The 22,660-nt window shown below is 40.3% G+C and overlaps 2 protein-coding genes across 2 annotated transcripts in view; both read left to right on the top strand.

Moving 5' to 3' along the window:
* Positions 1–22,660, top strand: part of LOC127645731 (zinc finger protein 721-like) — a 73,200-nt gene that overhangs the window by 3,937 nt on the left and 46,603 nt on the right. The window contains exons 3-5 of the mRNA XM_052129393.1: positions 3,021–3,925; positions 4,010–4,061; positions 22,077–22,388. Coding sequence (XP_051985353.1) covers positions 3,021–3,925; positions 4,010–4,061; positions 22,077–22,388 — 1,269 coding nt within the window. The remainder of the gene's footprint in view (positions 1–3,020; positions 3,926–4,009; positions 4,062–22,076; positions 22,389–22,660) is intronic.
* Positions 8,401–22,635, top strand: LOC127644929 (gastrula zinc finger protein XlCGF49.1-like). The gene is made up of 3 exons (XM_052128385.1): positions 8,401–8,467; positions 13,884–14,028; positions 22,077–22,635. The coding sequence occupies exons 2-3, from the start codon at positions 13,944–13,946 to the stop codon at positions 22,529–22,531; spliced, it is 540 nt and encodes a 179-aa protein (XP_051984345.1). The 5' UTR covers positions 8,401–8,467; positions 13,884–13,943; the 3' UTR covers positions 22,532–22,635.

The following is a 22,660-nucleotide window of genomic DNA, read 5'->3' on the forward strand; positions in this document are numbered from 1 at the left end:
CGACCTCAAAACTACAGCGGACGCGCTGTCACAACAGGTTACCCGCAGGGGAGAGTGGAGACTCCACACTCAGGTGGTCCAGCTGATTTGGAGTTGATTCGGGCAGGCACAGGTAGACTTGTTCACTTCCCGAGAATCCTCCCACTACCCACTTTGGTACACCCTGACCAAGGCACCCCTCAGTATAGATGCGCTGGCACACAGCTGGCTCTCCGGACTACGCAAATATGCGTTTACCCCTGTGAGCCCACTTGCACAGACCCTATGCAAGGTCAGGGAGTATGAGGAGCAGGTTGTCCTAGTAGCACCCTACTGGCCCACCCAGACTTGGTTCTCCTGGGCCTTGGCCAGTGGCACCTCTCTAAAAGACATGTGCAGAGCAGCAGGCAGGGCAACATCCACACCTTTGCGAGGTTCTACAATCTCCGCGTTGGGCCGGTTTCATACCGTGTCATGGCAGGAACAAACAGGAAAGTCCGGGACAGCTGGCCGGGTGTATCGCATGCGCATAGCGCTTTTCACCTCCCCTGAGCTGAAGACGTGAGCTCTTGACTCCCAGTAGTGTTCACAAAATGTGTTCCCTGGTTGACTTGCTCCTAGCCCTGTGGCAGACAAGTTTACGGAGAAACTCGCTGCCTGCCCAGTACATGGGAAAGGTGCTCCTAATGTGATGGTCCCCATTGTCGACTTCTCCTTGAAGGGCCATTCGACGCTCATAACAGCGGGAGGTTACGTGTCGGCCTGGTGTGCTGGCTACAAGCCACACAGTAGTCTGCCCTTCTCGCACTGCCAGTTCACGTAACGCAGTTCAGCTAGTTGTGGGCTTTTGTAAAGGGACCTCTAGTGTCACTACATCGACACAACGTCGAGTGAGTGTCCGATAGGGAATGTCCTGGTTACTTTCATAACCTCTGTTCCCTGATGGAGGGAACGAGACGTTGTGTCCCTCCTGCTACAATGCTGGACTACCCGCTGAAATGGCCGGGACCTTTCTCTCGGCTCCTCAGCACAAAATCTGAATGAGCAGTACGCACACCAGCTCCTTTATGCCAATATGTTCAGGGGAGTGGCATGCAAATACCTCTTGCCAATTCCCATTGGCCTTTTATCAAAGACCAGAGGTGTCTCTTGCTCCCAAGAGTGACCCCTAGTGTCACTAAATCGACACAACATCTCGTTTCCTCCATTAGGGAACGGAGGTTACGAAAGTATCCAGGATGTTTTGTTACCGTAAAGCTATCTTCAAATTGGGGATGTCCTGATACCATTTTTTTGAGAATGAGTACTAGTACCGATACTTTTTGGTACTCGTCGATACAGAGTCCGATACCTGTTGTTTTTTACTCCATATCAGCCGTTTATTTCAAGTTTATGGTGTTTAACTAAACTAATTCATTACAACTTTAATCAAATAAAAATATAACAATTAATTCTCAACATTCTCAACATTCTCAACTCAGTACTCAGAAGGCTGCTTTCTTAAATATTTTTAATATTTAATATAATAAATTCTAAATAAACATCAGTACTGTATGTTTAGTATCAGTCAATGGCTGACCATTTAAATAAAGATTTAATTACAATTATAGCTAAATTAAAAAAACAGTACGGTATGTTTAATATCAGTCAATGGCTGACCATTTAAATAAACAATAAATTACAATTATAGCTAAAAAAAAAACAACAGTACTGTATGTTTAATATCAGTCAATGGCTGACCATTTAAATAAACAATAAATTACAATTATAGCTAAATAAACATCAGTACTGCATGTTCGGTATCAGTCAGTTGCTGACTATTTTAATACTGCCAGTCATTTTGGGGCAGGTTGTACAACAAGAAGCATTTACACCTGCCGAGTCAAGCGATAAACAGCGGCAGCAGTGTTACACCGTATTCTGCTATACAAGTTCAAGGGAAACTTTCAATGGTGGAAAACCAGACTTTTAAATATTATATTTTGTAAATGCAATGACTGGAATTGTTCAGTTGAAGGGGGTACCAAACTGCGAATCCTGAACAAAAACATTTTGGTGAATACATGTTTACACATTCGCTTCCACTCAGCTGACAAGTTATGAAAATAGCTACGTGGTTAGCTAGTTAGCTTTAAGCTCGTTGTCACAGAGAGTAAAAGAAGGACCAGCATTGCGTCTCACCAACTAGGTAACAACGTAGTGTGAAATCAACACTCAGCAGGCACAATCCACCACCAGTCTGTTGAGCTGCAAAAAGATGCTCTGATGTTTACCTTTCAATCTGCTACATTACTGACTACACTGACAAACTATAGCTGGCTAACATAGCAAATGATAGCAAAGATATATATGAGTGACATGATTGTCAGGGACAGGGTTAACACTATATTAGTCATATTGAAAATGGAAAATGATGGGGTCATTGTTTATTAACTTTCCAGTTAGTGTTTCACAAACTAGTTAGCAACTTACCGTGAAGACACTGCTTAACTCCGCACTGTCAACAGAATCACATCAGCTCAGCTCTGTAAACAATGGAGTCGGAGATGCTCTGCTGGACAAACTATGTTATGACACCAATTCACCCCAAGCATTGTTTTCTCCATTATATGTTCTGAAAAAACTGTTTTCATATTTATCGTCCGACCAATAAATCGGCCAAGTAAATATTTATATACAGTAAATATTAAATAACTGTAGTGATATATTTCTGTCATACTTTATTCTTCAAAATAAAAGCTCTGTCAAAATTAAAGGTAAATTTGTAAGTTTTGAGGATGTGATGATGGTAGATTCCCACTCAGGAAAAGCCAGTCGCTATGTGACAAAGTGATTATTACACCGCATGATGGCTGTGGCCTTTTCTCAAAGATAAGAGGTAACCGAGGCTCTCAAGAGAGACCCCTGGTGTCACTAAATCGACACAATGTCGAGTGAGTGACAGAAGGGGAACCATATTTATTTTGTTTACTTTTATTTCCATTCATTTTACATTAATCCCTCTTTTATTGATTTTTGACTGTTTTGTATTTTCATTTTAGATGTGATGGCAGTGGATGAGGAAAGTCAAGAACTGATTGAAGTGGAGGAGAAACATCAGTTTAAGAAACCTGAGGATTTTGTAACTGGAGAAAAATCTTCTAGTTGCTCACAGACTGAAAAGAAATTCAAACAAAAAAGAAATCGCACAGAAACAGGAAATTCTTTTATGTGCCCTCAGTGTGGAAAGAGTTTTAAACATAAAGGAAACCTTAATAGCCACATAAGAATTCACACTGGAGAGAGGCCTTACACCTGCCCGCAGTGTGGAAAGAGTTTCAGACAGAAAGTAAATCTTATGGATCACTTGAGAATTCACACTGGAGAGAAGCCTTTCACATGCTCTCACTGTGGAAAGAGTTTCACACACAAACCAAGTCTTACAGAGCACATGAGAACACACACTGGAGGGAAACATTTCAATTGCCTTGAGTGTGGAAAGACATTTACAAATCCAAGTAGCCTAAGAAGGCATTTAAATATTCACTCTGAAAATCAATTACACCAATGTACTCATTGTGGCAAGAGTTTTACACAGGCAAGTCGTCTCAAACTTCATCTGCGTTATCACTCTGGAGAAAAGCCATTTAACTGTGAACTTTGCGGTCACAAATTTATTTTGCCATCAGTGTTAAAAAGACACTTAAAACTTCATGCAAATGAGAAGCCTTACATATGCACTGTTTGTGGAAGGAGTTTTTCACAACTGGCTTATATGAAGCAGCACCAGATTATACATTTGGGTGTAAAACCTCATGTTTGTTCAGAGTGTGGTAAAGCTTTTATCAGAGCTGATGACTTGAAAGCGCACCAAAGAATTCATACTGGAGAAAAACCATTCAAATGCTCATATTGTGAGAAGAGTTTCAAACGGCGCCAACAGCGGAAAACACATGAAAAAATGCACAATAGATGAAGTTCATACCACTGAAATAAGGGGAAATCGTTTTTTGATCATACTAACGAATTCAATTATCGTGACATCACACAGCCGGTCACCATGCTTCCGGGTTCTTTTGAGCTGCAGCCTTCTGTGGTGACAGGTTTGTTTTGAGTAGCATTATGGTACTTATGGTGTCGGATGATGAATTCAGGGAATACAGCATTTGATATAGTATGTTTTTGTCCCACTGTGCAGTTATTGCAGTTTCTGCTGTAATTTCGTTCTCAAATACAGCTAATGTCAGCTTTGTTCATTACCCGCATTTATTACTGACTTGAGTTGGCTAACATTACAAATTATTCTTTGTTAACCCCATACACTCTTCTGGCGTATTTGGCTTCTGCCTGCAGTTTTTCACACCCAAATATAAAGCTCAATTTACATACAGTGGACTAATCGCAAATTATTGGTGTTATTCTACAGAATCTCCTCATCCGTATATGTTGACGAGCTAATGATGAAAACATGTTTGCTTTATATCACTGCAAATAATATTAGTTCATTCCACTAGACAGCATGTAGTACTAAGAAACATTCATCACAACATACAAATCTGAAATGCAGGTCACTGTCTAATATATCTGAGCATTCAAATATGTGCTCGTCCAGAGACATTCAATCTATTTTGTGATCCCATGTACCTTCCTCACATTTTTTGTTGAATATCTCGGCCTCTGAGTGGACTAGAAGCTTGATCTTTGTGTTATTGGAAGGCTGAGCTCCTCATGATGCATAACATTTCATAAATATTCGAGAACATATTTAGCTGGTTATCTTTTTTCATGCTTTTCTTGCTGGAATTGACTTCATATTTTGTTCTGGATATCTGATACATGACATTGAATTATTTAGCTAAGCAAGCTCACAGACAAGTAGAAAGTGGCTCATTTTAAAGCAAACAGCCTAAGATATGGGCTGATGTAGAGTTTATGGTTACATGTGTTAAAGTGATCAGTGATTGGAGCAGACATGAGATGTTTATCTTTGTTGTCTTACAGAGATCATTGAAAACTTCAATTGAATATTCATATTTCTACATCATTTCCACAGGGTTGCACTAATTTACCACACAGAGGTTTTCAGGACTTATCTTGGCATTTTACATTTTATGTTATCGAAATGCAAATGTTATGTTTGTTTTTTTAAAAGTTTAGATCTTAAGCTTTCACTTGGCTCCACATATGACCATGTAGGACTTTTACATGTTAACCGTAAACTTGTTACACACTACTCACCCCGCCGAGTTAACTAAAATCATGTTGTTGTTCATTGACAGTAAACCATGTTAAGTTAGCACAGTAAATGTTCATTCATTTGTATCTGTTTGTTCACTGAACTCCTCACAGTAAAGACATCTACATCTATCATATTGTATTGTGTTTGTTTTTCTTGTCTCTGCCAACCATTTAACTGCCCAGAAAGTAGTTCAAGCATAAGTTCACCCCAATACTGAGTCTTTAAATCCCAATATTGATCTTTTACTCTATGTGAAGTTCAGTACCGAGATCCTTTCACTGCACTTTGAGAGTAATGTTTTGTTAGGATACACATTACATGGAATTAATCTAAGCAGGAATGCCACCCATCCCGGAAAATATGGGGCATGTCCTGTATTTAAAGAAAAAATGATACGTCCCATATCGGATCAGTACTGGACTCGATTTGTCCTGTATTTTTTTGCCAGACCCAGCAGGATGGTGAGAACTTGATGGGGACATTTCCTGTATATGCTGAAATATCAAGATGGAACTGCATGACATTATGAATACATGGATTTTTTTTTCATTAGATGTGACTAAAATATTTTGTCAAATTAATATGTATTAATTAAGGTGCCAGTTTAATTAACAGCATTAGCTGAGAAATAATTTCTTTCAAATGTAAGCAAAGTGCACATTATTACTAGAATATAGCCAAAACATACCAGTATTCACAACCAATATATTGTTTTTATACTTACAAATCAATAGTTTATATATTTCCACCATTAATTCAAATAAACCAATATGGTCTTGCATTGTGGGATTGTAGTTCATTCCCCTCAAATACGTTTAGAACTTATTTTTAAGTTCTAAGTACATTTTTGGCATCAAATCAAAGCTTGTAATCTTATGATCCTATCTTATGACATAGGAGCTGGTTGGTATATGGCTCAGAGGTTAGAAATATTTGATAAAATATTTTATTCAATCTCTGTGATATAAATGAATGGGGAAAAAATCATCCGTAACCAAGACATTTGTATCACACGTTTCCTTTCACTGCTGCTTCACCTGATGGTGTCTGAAGATGTGACTGCAATGGGAAGATGCTACTTGAGATAAAATGCCCGTATACACACTTATCTCCACTTGAAATACTCACACTGGAGGACTCTGAATTTTGTCTTAAAAACGGGTTAAACTGATCAGTGCTACTCACAGTACAAACACAAATGCTTGTGATGCAATACTTGTCCCACTTTGTTTTTAGACAATGAAGGGCATTTCACAGAGATGACACATTAATTCATGATTTGTTCAACAAAAACAAAAAGAGACATTCTAGGCCCTACATTTAGGGGTGCGGGAGGTAGCAGGGCTTTATTTGTGTTTGGGCTATTCCGTCATAGGTGGCGCTAATGCAGTAAGTTGCGATCAGCCTTTAAAAAGGAAGAAGAAGAACACATGCGGCATTGAATTAGCCGAGAATTAAAAATAATGGTGTTAGATAAAGAGCTTGAGAGGGTTGAGATATTTAAATATCTGGGAGTCTGGTTTGATAAGAGGTTGACATGGGCATGTCACATCCAAAAGATGGTAGATAAATGTAAAAGGATACTAAATGTTATGAGGTGTCTTTGTGGGATAGATTGGGGTGCTACAAGGTCAGCATTAAAAACAATCTATACAGGTCTAATGAGATCAGTGTTTGACTACGGCTGTATAGCATATGGATCTGCCTCCAAGACAAGCTTAAACAAACTTGATGATATGCAAAATCAAGCAATGAGGATAATTAGTGGTGCAATAAAAACTTCACCAGTAGCTGCAATTCAAGTAGATGTGGGTGAAATGCCACTGCATTTGAGGAGAGACCAGCTAGCACTGGTATACTGGGCAAATATCAGGGGCCATAAAGAGAACCACATGTCTCAGACAGTATTAAGGGAATGTCAGGAAAAAGAAAGTATGAAAATTAAAAGTTATGGGTGGGTTATAAAAGATAAGGTGAATAACATGGGAATTGGTTCTCTGAACATCAGCCCAACAGTGGCATATCCAGTAGTGCCTCCTTGGATGTTAGAAGAATTGAAGGTTGATTTAGGAATATTGGAGGAAAGGAAGAAAGATGGAGTGGATAAGTATAGGGTAAGCAACTTTATAACAGGAAAATACAAAGAGTGTGTAAAGGTTTTTACAGATGCATCTAAAAACATTGAGAAGAGAGTAGGGGTAGCTTATGTAATCCCTGAGGTGGGAATAGCAAAGGCAAAAAGGATAAATGATGACCTGGCAGTGTATACTGCTGAACTGGTTGCCATATGGTTAGCACTCTTGTGGTTAGAGTCTAACAATTGTCTGCAGGCAGTGATTGCCTCTGATTCAAGTTCAGCAATGTTCAGTATTCAGAATTATCGGTCTGATTCAAGGGAAGATATTTTAATCGAAATTTTACAGCTAGCAAATGGAATACAAGCATCAGGAAGGAGGGTGACATTCTTATGGGTTCCAGCCCATATAGGAGTGGAAGGTAACGAAATGGCCGATGAGCATGCAAAGAGAGCAACAGAAAAAAGCAATATAGATATAGATGTAAAGTACAGTAAAGCAGAGATAAAAAGTATAGTTAAGGCTAAAACTATTAAAAAGTGGCAACATATCTGGGATAATGGGTGCTCAGGAAGACATCTATATAGGATACAAGGGAAAGTGGGAAAAGACATACACATAACCAGATCAAGACAGGAAGAAATTGTGCTGACTAGGATGAGGTTGGGTCATACAAAGTTGAATAGTACAATGTTTTTAATAAAAAAGCATGGAGATGGAAATTGTGAGTATTGCCAGAGTAATATACCTGAAACAGTAGAGCATGTAATAATGTACTGTCATAAATACAATGAGGCAAGGCAAGGGCTTGTTAATGAGTTGAAAGCAAAGAAAATATCTTTAGAAACTAAAATACTATTGAACAGAAGTTCAAGGGAGAATTTTGATTTCTTACTTTCTTTTTTGAAAAGTACAGGACTTTTAAAAAGGATATAAGATTAACTTAATTGTTTTTTTTTTTTTTTTTTTTTTTTTTTATCAATATTTGTTTAATTGCTGGTATATTTTGTTTGTTTATAACAGTAAAGAATAGCCTGTAACTCCCGTGCCTTACTCCAGTCCAGTGGTGGCGGTAATGCACAAGAAATAGTTGCTAACCGCCAAATAAAAATAATAATAATAAGAAGAAGAACATGCGGCATTGATGTTGTGACTTCGAAAGATCTCCTGTCTTCTGTGATTCAACTGATAAAAGGTTTGTGTTTTGTGCTGAAACTTTGGAAAACTTTTAAAAAGTAACTTTTTTTTTTTTTTTTTAAATACATAAAATACTCAAACCACGTATTACTTTTTTGCATTAGTAATATAAGATTAATGTAACATTGTTCAGTCCATCTTGTTCTGATCATTATTAAGGCTAATTTATCATTAAAACTAGCTAAACGCATCATCATACATAATATGGTATTTGTTTTGCACCACAATAGTGGCAACTGAGACACTAATGTGCATTGTTCCAAATAACCAATGACTTCAACACTGTTTACAGGTTTTAAAATAAAAATAATATATAGCCTATATATATATATATATATATATATATATATATATATATATATATATATATATGGGTCAGTGACATATATAGCTACCATAAAAAAGTGTTTTTTCAAAAATTTCAAATAACAGGCATAAAAATGGTTGACTTCTTTTTCTACTAACTCTCATCTTTATAGAAACATATGTTTCAAAATTTTCAATTGGAATCAGAATTTATGTGACAATTTGTTGTATTAGTGCGTACAATCGTCATATGGTGTGACATGAAAATAATTGTATATAAACTGAAAATGGATTATACCTTTCTTAAGTTACTCACTTTATCAAAGTCATTTACCATAACTAAACTGTGATCCATTATAGTTTTGTGAAAATTAATTAAATTTGTGTATTATTTTCTAAAACATTGCTCAATGTGAGACCTATGCCGTCGGTCTTTCAACATATTTTCTATTTATTGTGACAAACCTTGCTAATTATAAAAATATTTGTGACTCTTGCTGATACTATTTTCTATGTATTCCATGAATATTTTCAGGTTTTATCATTAATAAAGGTATGTTATTTTCACAATTTGGAATGTCACACCAAATGATATAGTGTCACACCATATGATAATGTCGCCATGTGTCAATGCAAACCATGTATTATCCTACTTATTGGTGAGTACTGATCACTCATATGGCAGGAAATATTTAACCACTCTTAAATGCTGGAAGGTAATATTCTAATTTTGTTGATTTATTTGATATTTAACAATAAAACAAACATTTTTTTAATATTGTATGAACCATATGAACATATGTTTGTGTATCAAATTTCATTTCAATTCAAAACTGGTCTGCAATATGTATTAATATAAGTAAAACAAACAATTTTTTTATATCATATGAACCGTGAACATACAGAGTAGCTGAGTGGATCCACAAATAAATCAGTTCATCTAGACTCCATTGTACATAAGCCAGTCAAATTTGGAGAGAGTAGCAAACCGACTGCCTTGCTGAGGTTGTGATAAGCCACAAACAACTTCCTGATCTTGATAATAAGTGCAGTCTCGCCTGTTTGGCCAGACAAAACCATTTTTGTCTCCACGTTGTTTCATGCAGTTCACCTGCAGCCCCTCCATACTTATGGCAACAATTTGTCCCACATATGGTTTACCCTCATACTTAAGGCAAACTGTCCTTCCGTGTATCCTTCATTGGAAATGGTGTCTGAATCCTCAGCTTGGGCCTCTCCAATTGATGCACTTGATTGGGCACATGCAAACAGCACCTGAGTAGAAGAGCTTCAAAAGGACAGATTTATATGTCAGTGACACGATTGTCTGCAGTGATTGCAATAACTAGCTTCTACTCCATCAAATTGGTTAGCATGGATCTTCTCCTTGATGTGTCTGAACTGTTTCACCTGATGAAGCCAGTTTAACTGATGACTCGCAATTGCATTGAGCCTCTGGTTGAACACACCAGTTAGCTCTCCTACTGTCCCCCTCTTCTTTTTCTTCATCCAGTTCTTGTAGCTTCTCTCTCCCACTACAACATCCTGCTTCTCCCACTGCTCCCATGTTGCAGTGTCAGCTGGGTTGTGGTCCTGCAGGTTGGGCTCATCATAACAGCACTTTGTGCACACACGTTGCATGCATTTTGTATTTTCAGTATCACATGTGATATCTGACAGCAGTGCTGACAGGCTTTTTGTCTTGATCAAGCCTCTGCTTGAAAGAGCATCAATTAGGAGCGAGATGTTCGCATGTTCCCAGCAGGCACATGTGTTGCGGTCGCTGGACCTAGCCTCTGTGACATAAAAAGGTTTATACCTTATAAACTGTCTGTAGGATAGCTGGTGCTTTTTTTCAAATTTTTTCATGTGGGTCTTATGAAGGTCATTTAGTGAGGAAGTCAGCACTCGTCTTTGTCTTTTCTCTTTCCTGTCTACTGTGTCCTTCTTCCCAGGAAGCACAGTGCTATTTTCATCTAACAGCAGGAAGGATTCCACCTGAGCCTTTTTCTCATTTATTAACGTTTTCCTGGCTGGCAAGTTGGATTTTTCTCTGACTGTTAGTTTTGTTACTTTTTGCCTCACACTTTGTTTCCTATATTTCTCAGCCCTCTTTTCCTTGCTGACTTTTCTCTGGAGCCTTTTGTTCTGATCCTTCAGTCTCCTTATTGATTTATTCAGCTTCTTTATCTCTTCAGTGTGTGGGCTTGGTGGTGGTGATGTAGGTGGGCTTGGTGGTGGTGGTGATGTAGGACCTGGGACTTGACCTGGGTCTACCTGGATGTCTCCATCATAGATGGAGTTATCTGGGGGAGTCATGTTGAGTAATGCATTTAAATTTCTTCTTTTGGCTCTATATTTTGTTTGAGAATATCTCCATATCTCCCTCAGCTTCTCTCTTCTTGACGGTGGGAGAATCTGGATTCTAAATTTAGGCATCTCATCTTTCTGTTTCTTTTCTTGATATCTGTTAACCGAATGGTGTGAACATTTTAACAGCTGTTCAACATTGTTTATTCTCTTCGTTTCCTAACTGGGTTCCTCTTAGTTGCACTGCCTACAGTGATGATATTTTAGCTATCATGTGTTTTAGCTATCATGTATTGCCAGGCTTCAAGAAATCTGCCTCAAGGCATTTTGAATCAACAGTGAAAGCACCCTCAGACCTTTCCTATTGGTCAGCGAATAGAAACAGACAGTTGTTGTTTACTTTTCTTTTCTATTCCTCAGCAACTCTTCTCTCTTTGCAGGGTCTGAATTCAGTCTCTCCCTGTATCTCTTTGTCCTCTCTGCACTTGTCATCATTATCTGCCTCAAGTTGACAAAATAAAAGGAAATGTATGGTTTGAGATGAAGACAACATTGTTTAGACTTAAACAGCATTCTAAGGTTTCTGTGAAGGGGTCTGCTGTGTCTGTCTGATGAACTCGAAATCTGTATCACCGAAAAAAACTAAACTAAACACAATCGATGGTGGATAATTACAGCTTTTATGTGATGATGGACCCGAATAAATGTTTAAAAGGACAAAACATACATTGGACTTTGTTATTTATTGTTATATATGCAGGGAATTACAATTCATATCATATGGTGTGACAATCAAATCATATGGCGTGACAGGCAGACATGTCACACCATATGATGTTTTCTGCACTTAGCACAACCTTGAGTCTTGTAGCTACACATTAGCATACTAACAACATGCTAGCTATAACCAAGCAGCATAGATTTACATATAATTATGAGAAAATAATAACATTTCTTTTGCATTTTTATAAAAAATGTGTCGCACCAAAAGACATCTGGAAGTGGGACTTTTGTCAGAGTGCCAACAAGATCTGATTTATTGTAAATATAAAAATGATGACTCACCTCAGGTTGTACAGCAGCAATACACTGCTAGTTCTGTACAACATTGCTGAAGAAGGTCCTCTCCTTCCCAAGGGTGTCAAAACAGTTGCCCCTTCAAATATCCCAAAATAGTGTCACACCATATGATTTTGATTTGTGTGACAAAATCTTTTTGATTAGAACTGACTCAAAACATTATGCTTGGACTTTGAAAAGAGTAGGCTCACAAATAGACATCTGTATTTTTTTGAGAATTTTTGCATTTATTTTTTTAGTTTTATTCAAGTTCTCACTTTGAGAAACAAGTGCCGGACAGTCACACCATATGAGTTTTGTTATGTTTGGTTGAAAATTCTGAAAAAATGAGTGATGAACTGTTTTAATGTTGAATATGTTCACATAAAGCATAATGTTCTGCACAATATTGAGAGAGGTTTTTGGCAAATATATTTTTTATTCATACATGTTTGACACTGAAGACAGCAAAACTGCCATGTCACGTCATCCACCCACATATATATATATATATATATATATTATTATTATTATTATTTTTTTTTTTTTTGTGAGGGATTAATTAATAAACGACCTTAACCGGGCTAATTAGAAGTCAAGCGGGGACTTCTCTGTGTGAATGAAAAATTAACCTTAAAATAACCATTAGAGAACGTTCTGTAGTTGTTATTACGTTGCCACACACAAAAACCTCCCTGCAACATTCTAGGACGGTTAGTTTATGGTTGTAAAACTAAAAAGAGAATGTCCATTATAAGTTATGAGGTTGTCAGACCTCCCAAAAACCTTCCTGCAACGTTCTGGTAACATTGGTTTATGGTTATCACATAATAAAATAATTTCCCCCCCAAAATAATGGTCATTATTTGAGCGAAAGCAGCAGAAACGAGCGGGCCCTCACTTGTGTCCAGTAGGGTTGTCACTATCAATTATTTTATAATCGAGTTATCTAACGATTAATCTGAAAAAGTATTTCGAGGTAGTCACATGGCTAAAACGCATATATTGGCCTGATTTTGATGTACTCTGTGATTGATTAACAACATAACGATTGCGCAAACAATATCTAAAACTAATAGACACGGAAAGCAGGATTATTTTCATAAACTAAGATGAAAACTACTGATTTAAACACATTATTCATAAAATAAATATGGCAAGGTAAATAAAAAAACTAAACAAACAACATCATACAGCAGTTATAATAAGTGATCTTTTTCATAGTCATCAAGAACTCCCTCATAGTGGAGTAATGTGACCCTTGTGCCTGTGTAGGTGAAGACTTGCAGATGGCAATATGGTGTGTGATGATTGTGAGGTTAGCCGATACTGATAATGATGACAGGGACGTGAAAGATGGCTGGTAGGAAATGACAAATCCCTGTGTAGGACCATTTGAGTTTAATTATGAAACTGGAAAAAGCAAATGTCAAGTCCAATCATAAGGTTGGCAAATCGTAAGGAATACATTTCACAAACCTGAATGTGCATTTGCAAACAACCGTTGCAAGGAGATGCAGAAAGGAAGAGTACTATTAAGAATGATAAAGCCTGTGCTAGTAGCTCTCAACTTGGGGAAACAGCAGGCTCTGATCTTGTGTTTACAAAGATTGAGGTTTAGGAAACATTTTCACATGAAAAGGGGGGTTGACTATGCTTTGAGTGGTACTAATTAATGTAAATATACCTATACAGTTGGTCATTTATTTATTTTGGCAGATCTCTGCTTCCTCTTCTAGAAATATTCTCATCTTTCAAGTTGGAGCACTCTGTGATGGCACATTCTACCTGAAGAAAAGATGGAGTTTATTAAAGAGGAGAGTGAAGACATCATTATTCCAGATCTGTGTGCAATAAAAAAAGAATCTATGGAGAAACAAAAAGGTTGGCGTCCAAGAGACCTGTATCAATATAGTATTATTATTTTTTGTTTTAATTAATGTTGTAGGGGACTACAACTTGACCCAATAGAGAGACCTGTTTGAACCATGAGTTAAAGCTGAATTTCAATCAGTTGAGAGCGTGTTTACTGAAGACAAAGTTCTCCATATTTCCAAAGGTAGAAGAGAGCATGGCAGCAATGAGTTGTGGATCCAACCTTAAACTAACTTGGACTACAGTAACCAAAGTAATTAGAGATTGCATCTCTACGATTCTGATTCTTAACAACCCAGATAATTCCAGAAATGTAACAAAGTTGGAGTTCTACTACAACACCAATTCTGAAAAGTTGGGACATGATGAGAAATGCTAATAAAAACAAAAAGGAGTGATTTGTAAATTGTATTCACCCTTTGCTATATTGAAAGCACTACAACTACACCTTATATGATGTCTTTCCTTGTGATTTTCATTTGTTTTGAAAATGTACAGTAATTTCAAATTAGATGATTGCAACAACAATTAAAGTTTGATGAGAGTCATGTGTATCACAATCCTATCAGCTATTTAGTCCTTTTTGGTGAATCTCACCTCCAAAATCCTAAAACTTTATTTCCAGGTTTGATTAATATTTTGAATAGACTTGAAAAGATTCTTGAACCACATGATGTGGGTTTATGTTTTCTCTTTTAATCGTTTAATGTAATGTTGAGTGTGACCATGTTTTAATGAGGGTGTACCTGTATGCTGGGTTGGAAATCTCAAGGATAAATAGTGGTGTTTTCCTTATTACATCGTGTTATTCTGAAAGCAAAAATAATGAAACACTGAATGTAGGATGTCACCCACACAGCCTGACCAAAGCAAAGCGGGTGTGTTTACTCGTGCGATTAACGAAAGTGAAGCGCTGCCGGCTCGTGATGCACGAATGACTTGCACGTACTGCACGAGTCTGTTGGGTATACTGCAGTCTCGTCACATTTTAACTTTTTGTTTAGCCTTCTGATCTCATTAAAACACAGTGCGTAATCATGAGGATTACATCAAGATGTAGATTGGAACGCAGTTGCAGATTTTATATAAATGGTATACTCTCTCACTGTTGCTGGCATGCCATTGATTAACCCTCCATAGGTTGCTGACCCCTGATGTAGGGCTTCAGCTTTGCATAGTAAAGTCTTAACTTGCATCTGTGGATGCAGCGGCAAGCGGTTTTGACTAACAAAGGTTTACGAAAGTTATTACAATCCCATGTTCATGATATCCATTACAGATGAATGCCATTTTTTAAGACTGTGATGTCTGAAGGACCAGAGATCACGTGCATTAAGAAATGGTTTTCGTCTTGTCCTTTACGCACCAAGATTTGACCAGATTCCTGTATTGTGCACTGTAGAGGGTGAAATGTCCAAAATCCTTCCAATTTGTCTTTGGGGACGAGGGCCTGGTCGAGAGTTGGTCTGGGAAGAGATGAAGCTGTACGGGTTTTCGCTTGCGACTAATTGCTGGTAAATGCTGTTTCTTTGTTCACAGTGAGAGATGGGGGAAATAAAAAGGGCTAGACCTCAGAGGGAGGGGGAGATGGCTCCTCATGGAGCTTTGGAGAGAGCAGCAACAGCACTTTGAAGTGCTCGTTCTGGCCCAGGAGGAGGACCGGCAGGTGCTGTGGAGCTTAGTCCCCCTGGAGTGGGCGGCCTACTCGTTCCCGGTTGCAGCACACTCCCACGTGTTGCTCACCAAGATGGGGCCTCAAGATGATTCGGAGGCCTACCTTGAGCTCCAGTTATAATCAAACCTCCATTCATCAATGCTTGGTTCAAAACGGGGCATTGGAGGCAAATAATCGATTGAATGTGAGGTATGTGCATGGGGATATTCATGATTATCCTATAGTGACCATCACTGTAATATTCTGGGGACAACTGCTTAAAAATGAGGTGTTTAGTCCTATCGTCACCCATCCGCTAATTTTGTGAAATAATTAGCTGGTTTTTTGATCATTATATAGGGTGTGTTTGTGGATGGGTCCTGTGAGAAAGTAAATCAGTTTGGGATATGCCAAGCGCTGGCTGGGGAGGCGTGGCCTGGGCCGTCTGCGGCTGTGACTGCTCCGTACGGATGGGGGTGGGACATGTCAGATTTACCACCTCAACCTTCTAAAACCATGGAGAGAGGCGTCCACGTATCCTTGGCAACGGTTGTTCCGGAGAGGGAGGAGCTTGGACCAGAGGTGAATCTAAAAGCCAATCAGTTCACCCTGGTCCCTTGTGGAGACCACCTCTCACCGTCACAATGTACGGAAGTTGCCAGGTTGCAAAATAATTTATCTGACATGTTCTCACCTCTCCCCGGCCCCACTAATCTCATAAAACACCACATTGTGACAACCCCAGGGGTAGTGGTAGGAAGTCGTCCCAACCGCTTACTCGAACACAAGAAAGTGGTAGCTTGGGAATAATTAAAGGCCATGCATGATATGAGGTCAATATAAGAATCTCACAGTGATTGGGCCAGCCGGTGGTTCTGGTAAAAAAGAGCGACGGCTCGGTCTGGTTCTGTGTGGATTATAGGGAAGTTAATGCGGAATTTGATGCTTAACTGAACTGCTCGATCGGTTGGGCATGGCTCGCTTTTATTCAACTTTGGATTTAACAAAGGGATAACAAAGGGATATTGGCAGATCCCCATTGACCACATGCTGTGGCTCACAGCAAACCTGAAGAAGTGCGCAATTGGGTGGATGGAGGTACGGTGTCTGGGGTTCCACTTGGGTCATGGTCAGGTGCGGGCCCAAATTTATAAAACCGTTGCGATTGCGATCTGCCCGAGACTCAAGACCAAAAAGGAGGTGAGGCAGTTCCTGGGCCTGGCTGGCTATTATCGAAGGTTTGTGGCTTATTATTTGGACATCACAGCCCACTGACTAATCTCACTAAAAAGGGAGATCCAGACCTCGTCCAGTGGACAGAGCTGTGCCAACAAGCATTCACGCAGGTAAAGGGTTCAATTTGTGGCAGGCCGCTTCTGCATTCCCCTGACTTTTCTCTCCCTTTTGTTTTGCAGATGGATGCATCAGACAGGGGGCTGGGTGTGGAACTGTCCCAAGTGGTGGAGGGGTAGGAGCGCCTGGTGCTGTACATTAGTTGGAAGCTCTCTATGAGAGAGACAAAGTGCAGCACCATAAAGAAAGAGTGCTTGGCCATCATGTGGGTGGTTCCTATTCGCCACTACTATTTGTTGGGATGAGCATTCACCCTTTGTTCTGACCATGCCCCACTCCAATGGCTCCACCGCTTGGAGGATGCCAACTCCCATTCACCCGTTGGAATCTGGCACTCCTGCCATTTAAGTTCGAGCTGGTCCACATGCCAGGGACACAGATGGCTGTCTCGGACTTCCTCTCCAGAAAGGGGGTCGAGTAGACAGGCTGGACAGTTCCCCCAGCATGAGTCGGGCAGTTGGGGTATGTGGAGGTGAGGGCGTGGTCGAGCGTTCGTCTGGGGAGAGAGAGGAAGCGTTAAGGGTTTTCTCCTGAGATGAATTGCTGATAATTGCTGTTTCTTTTTGTTTGCAGTAAGAGATGGGGGAAATAAAAGGGGCCAGACATCCGAGTGAGGGGGACAGAGCCAAGCTGAAGCTTCGAGTGTGTTGGCCACTGCCAGTCCCACTATATATAGCCTTTGAGTGTTTTTGTTTGAAGCTTTACCATTACACCGTCAAGCGAACGTGTTTTTGTGAAGAATAAATTTACCTTAGAGTTGGATTCACAGTCTCCTGCTTCCTTATTCCTCGTGCCTGTTACAGGGGAACATTGTTCTCAAAGTGCTGGATTATTTGCTGAAACATCTGTTGGCATATTAAAGAAATTGTTCACCAAAAATAAAAATTTGCTGATAATTTACTCATCCTCACGCCATTCAAGATGTATCGGAGTTTCTTTCTTCATTAAAACAGAATTTAAGATTTTAAGGATGTAATTTTCGGTCTCCTCCTTTAAACAATGCAAGAGAAGGAACTAAATTTTTTGACGGTCCAAAATGCATATTTAGGGTGCATCAAGATAATCCACACGACTCCAGTCGACAAATAAAGTCCAGAACCCAAACGACTGATTATTTTTAGAAACAATACTAATATACTTTTTAACTGCAAATGTTCGCTTCAATACATCTCTGTGTTGCAAGCTCGTAAGAGGGATAATGTAAGCTCGTTGGTAAGGTCACACGTCACGTGAAGGAGGAACAGACCAAGCGCCGTTCACAAACCAAAACATTCCAAAACAGTTTCAATACAATATAAAATAAAAAATAATTTCCAATTATTAATAATAATACTGCAGTAAATAACCATCCTTTATTTCAGAGCAATGCCCATTGCATTATCTACATGTGCTTTTTCTTTAGCAGAAATATATATAGGCTATATGACTGTCAGCAATTCAAGCCACATTAGTTGTAGTTAGTGAAACCAAGTGCGAGAGCGTTCACTGAGGTTTACACAGTGAGACAGTGAAGTTGCGTGAAGACCAGTTATTTATACAGGCAGTGATGAGCGAGTGAATTTATTTTTTTTCTGTCATTTCGATTTTTTTCTTTTTTAAAACTACTTTTTTGAACTCCTAGACCGTTAGTCCGATCAGCTTGCAATTAGGTATACATCATCTATACAACATCACAAACCCCCCTGACAAAAATTTATCAAAATAATTTTGATACGTCAAATAGTTTTTGATGATATTAATGATACAGTTCCTTCAGATTAACAAGATTTGAGTAATTGATCAATATCTAATCAACGCAAACTCCAAATGTAACCAAACTCAGTACACGTAGTCAACAGGACGTAAAATCAAAGTTTTGTATAATTCCATCCCTATGGGGCACTACAGCTAAAAAAAACTTCATAAATTTACAGCCGTTTGCATGACAAAGTTCAAAGTAATATGCATCTTCTTTGGTTCAAATGGTAACATTCTTAAAAAATAGATTCAACAAATGAACAAAAATGGCTGCCAATGGCCAATAAAATTTCAGCACCTTATAACTCATATTTTGAATAGCAGAGGATTATAGAAATTACTATACACATGCAGGGTGTCAACTTGAAGTCAGATATCAAATTATGTGACAATCGGCCACATGGTGGCAGTATAATTAGCTAATTTGCATTTTTGCTCGTATGTCTGGAACCGTATTGTAGCTTCTCATTGCGAGAACATAGCCATGGCAATTTTGCGATCGTGGCTTTCTCCCTTCCGAGGGAAAGCCACTTCAGCCACCCCCTGCGCCATGCCTTCTTCCTACGGGATTAAGGCCAGTGATGAAGGCGATTTGGGGAGAGCAACAGGCTCTGTTTCGCCGGGTAAATCCCTATGAACCACCCGCCCCTCAGCATGCTCATTTGCTTCCGTTCAGGTCCGATGCATGACCGGCTCGCCTCACGACCAGTCTGTTGTCTCATTCAAACCCCGCGAGCTGGATGATGGTTGCGCCACTGCATCGGAGAGTGTCACAGCGGCGTCCGGTGCTAATGACTCATCTGGGCTGCTTGCCCAGTCTGAGGCTGACGCGTGGATGTCTGCTATACTTTCCCGGGCTGCAGTGAGCATCTGGAAACTTCCGTCTCCTCACGGCTAGGCGATTGGTTCCTTGGGTCAGGGTGCCGCTCATAGCCACATAACCCCGCCCCCGGTTCCTTTCTTCCCGGAAGCGCATGACGAGCTGATGAGGTCGTGCAGGGCACATTTTACTACCCAGATTCAACCTCCTCACTTGTCCGCTCTCACTACCCTTGACGTTGGGGCGGCCCACAGTTACGCAGAGATCCCCCAGTTGGATAGGGTGTTCACGTTCCACCTGTGCCCCGAGAACGCCGCCACCTGGTGGGATCATCTGGTACTCCCCTTCAAGGCCTGTAGGATGACGTCATCGCCAACTTTGAAAGCCTACAGCGCCACTGGACAGGCCGCCTCCACCCTACATGCCATGGCTATCCTGCAAGTCCACCAAGCCAAGGGACTGAAAGTTCTGCACTTGGGTAGCCCTGACCCCGACGTGCTGCAGTAACTGTGCTCTGCCACAGACCTCGCTCTCAGAGCCACGAAGGTCACAGCCTGGGCACTCGGGCAGGCGATGGTCACCCTTGTGGTCCAGGAACATTACCTTTGGCTGAACATGTTAGAGATGCACGACGTTAACAAGGCTCACTATCTCAATGCCCCGTCTCCCAGCTTGGCCTCTTCAGCAACACCTTTGACGACTTCGCCCAGTAGTCTTCGGCGGTAAGGAGGCAAACCCCTGCGTCCAAGCAACAGGCTGCTCCACCTCAACCCTGGCCCAGCTCTCACCTCGCAGGTGGCGCATGCCCCCCCCGTCTCCAGGACTTCCTCTAGGACCCAGAAGGCTCCTAAGCACTCCTGAGATGGAAGACCCAGGGAGTCAGACGTTCGGTTCGAGCTGGTACCAAGACCAGTCTGTTCCCCAGTGTAGGGCTGGCAGGAAAATCCTTGTTTTCCCACATTGTTAATAAAAGATCATAATTTTTCTCACTTCCTGGGTCATCTAGCCGGCGCGCACCTTTCTCACGGCACCAAAAACCACATTCCAGGTCCCCGGACGCTGTTACTTCGCCTCCGGACCCGCGACTGCCCATCCCCGGCGGGCAGCGTTGACGAGTTCCGAGGATGTCAGGACCTCCTCCTCAGTCTCTAACCCACCTCTTGCCGGGTGCACGGAGCAAGGTAAGTGATTTGAGTCTGTTCTCAGCACCCAAGCCTCGAGACATGCTTTTGCCTCCCGATGTGTTATTACCTGCTCCCCCCGCTGCAAAGCCCTGGCCGGTACGTCAAAAACAATCGTTCCCTTAGTGCCCCTTGCACGGAGCTTGGACGCATGGCTTTCGCTGTCCAACCCCTTGCGCTGGTTGACCAGGACCATCTGACTCAGCTATGCGATTCAATTCGCCAGGCTCCTGCCTCGTTTCAGTGGTATTCGAATCCACTTCGATGCGTGGCAAAAACGGCAGCATTTTACGGGCAGAGATTTCATCTCTGCTACTCAAGGACACGATAGAGCCTGTCCCTCCAGCCTAGATGAAGAAGGGTCTCTACAGCCCTTACTACTTCGTACCCAAAAAAGGCAGTGGTTTGCAGCCAATCTTGGACTTAAAAGTTCTCAACCGGGCTTTACACAAACTCCCGTTCAAAATGCTCACGCAGAAACAGATTTTAACCTGCGTTTGGCATTAGATTGGTTCGCAGCGGTAGACCTGAAGGACACGTACTTCAACGTCTCCATTCTGCCTCAACATTGACCCTTCCTACGGGCCCGCGCTCCCAACGATCTAGGAGCAATTTGGTGATGATCCGTGCATTTTCCAACATGATTGAGCACCATGTCACAAGGCAAGAGTGATAATGAAAATATCAGAAAATATCTGAATGAACAGATGCATTTCCCTCCCTTTAAACCCATATGTCTGGGGGCGTGACATGCAAATTCTGTCTGGCAATTTCTCATTGGCCTTTTCTCAAGTTCAGAGTTGCGCGAGGCTCTAAAGAGAGACCCCTAGTGTCGCTTCTTCCACACAACGTCGAAGTGAGCAACAGATGGGGTACTGCGGTAAGAAATAGTCCCCTGGTAAATTTAGATGAGATTGTTCTTCAAATTTGGATTTTTTAACTATTACTAGTTTTACCACTGCATAAAATGTATTATGTTCTAGTATTAACCTTATTATTTCTGTTAATAAGCCAGGCAAATCAATTATTGGGGGTGTATTTATTTAGTAATTTCACTGACTTGTTTAACTCGACCTGTACTGTGCAGGTTACCAACTTGGAAACTATTAATGTTTAATCAGAGGGGTGGGCAAAACTTTGTCGACTATTTCAGGATAAACCTCTGAACATTAGAATGGCAAATTTAAGCTTCAAGATAAAGATCACAGAAATAACTTCATTTGGTGCTTTTTACCATTTGTTCTGTTCTTCCTTTTTTGCTTTGAATTTCTCACTTGAATTTATTTCTGACTATTTTATTTGTCTATTTTAGACCAGATGGAAGAGAAAAAGGAAAGCCAAGAACTAAATGAAGAGGAGAAAAAATATCACCATCAGAAACCTGCTGATTTCATAACTGGACATAAATATTATAGTTGCTCACAGACTGAAATTAATTTTGCACTAAAAAGATCAAAAGCAAAAAAAGCCATGTGCCCTCAATGTGCAAAGAGTTTCACAAAAAAAGGAAACCTTAAGAGTCACATAAAAATTCACACTGGAGAGAAGGCTTTCACTTGTCTTCAGTGTGGAAAGAGTTTCATACAGAAAGTACACCTCTCTTTACACATGAGAATTCACACTGGTGAGAAGCCTTTCACATGTCTTCAGTGTGGAAATAGATTCAGACACAAAGTACACCTTACAAATCACATGAGAGTTCACACTGGAGAGAAGCCTTTCACTTGCAATAAGTGTGGAAAAATTTTTGCAGAAAAAGAGTATTAAAACCCACATAAGGATTCACACTGGAGAGAAGCCTTATGCATGTCTTCAATGTGGAAGGAGTTTCAGGCACAAAGTAAACCTTACAAATCACACGAGAATTCATACTGGAGAGAAACCTTTCACATGCTC

This window comes from Xyrauchen texanus, chromosome 6, assembly GCF_025860055.1.
Source record: "Xyrauchen texanus isolate HMW12.3.18 chromosome 6, RBS_HiC_50CHRs, whole genome shotgun sequence".
NCBI lineage: Eukaryota > Metazoa > Chordata > Actinopteri > Cypriniformes > Catostomidae > Xyrauchen > Xyrauchen texanus.

Bases quoted from the DNA above. Each gene is read 5' to 3' on its own strand.
- LOC127644929 (XM_052128385.1), top strand. From the start codon at position 13,944: ATGGAGTTTATTAAAGAGGAGAGTGAAGACATCATTATTCCAGATCTG. The intron at 14,029-22,076 runs GTTGGCGTCCAA...TGTCTATTTTAG, and splicing joins ATCTATGGAGAAACAAAAAG to ACCAGATGGAAGAGAAAAAG.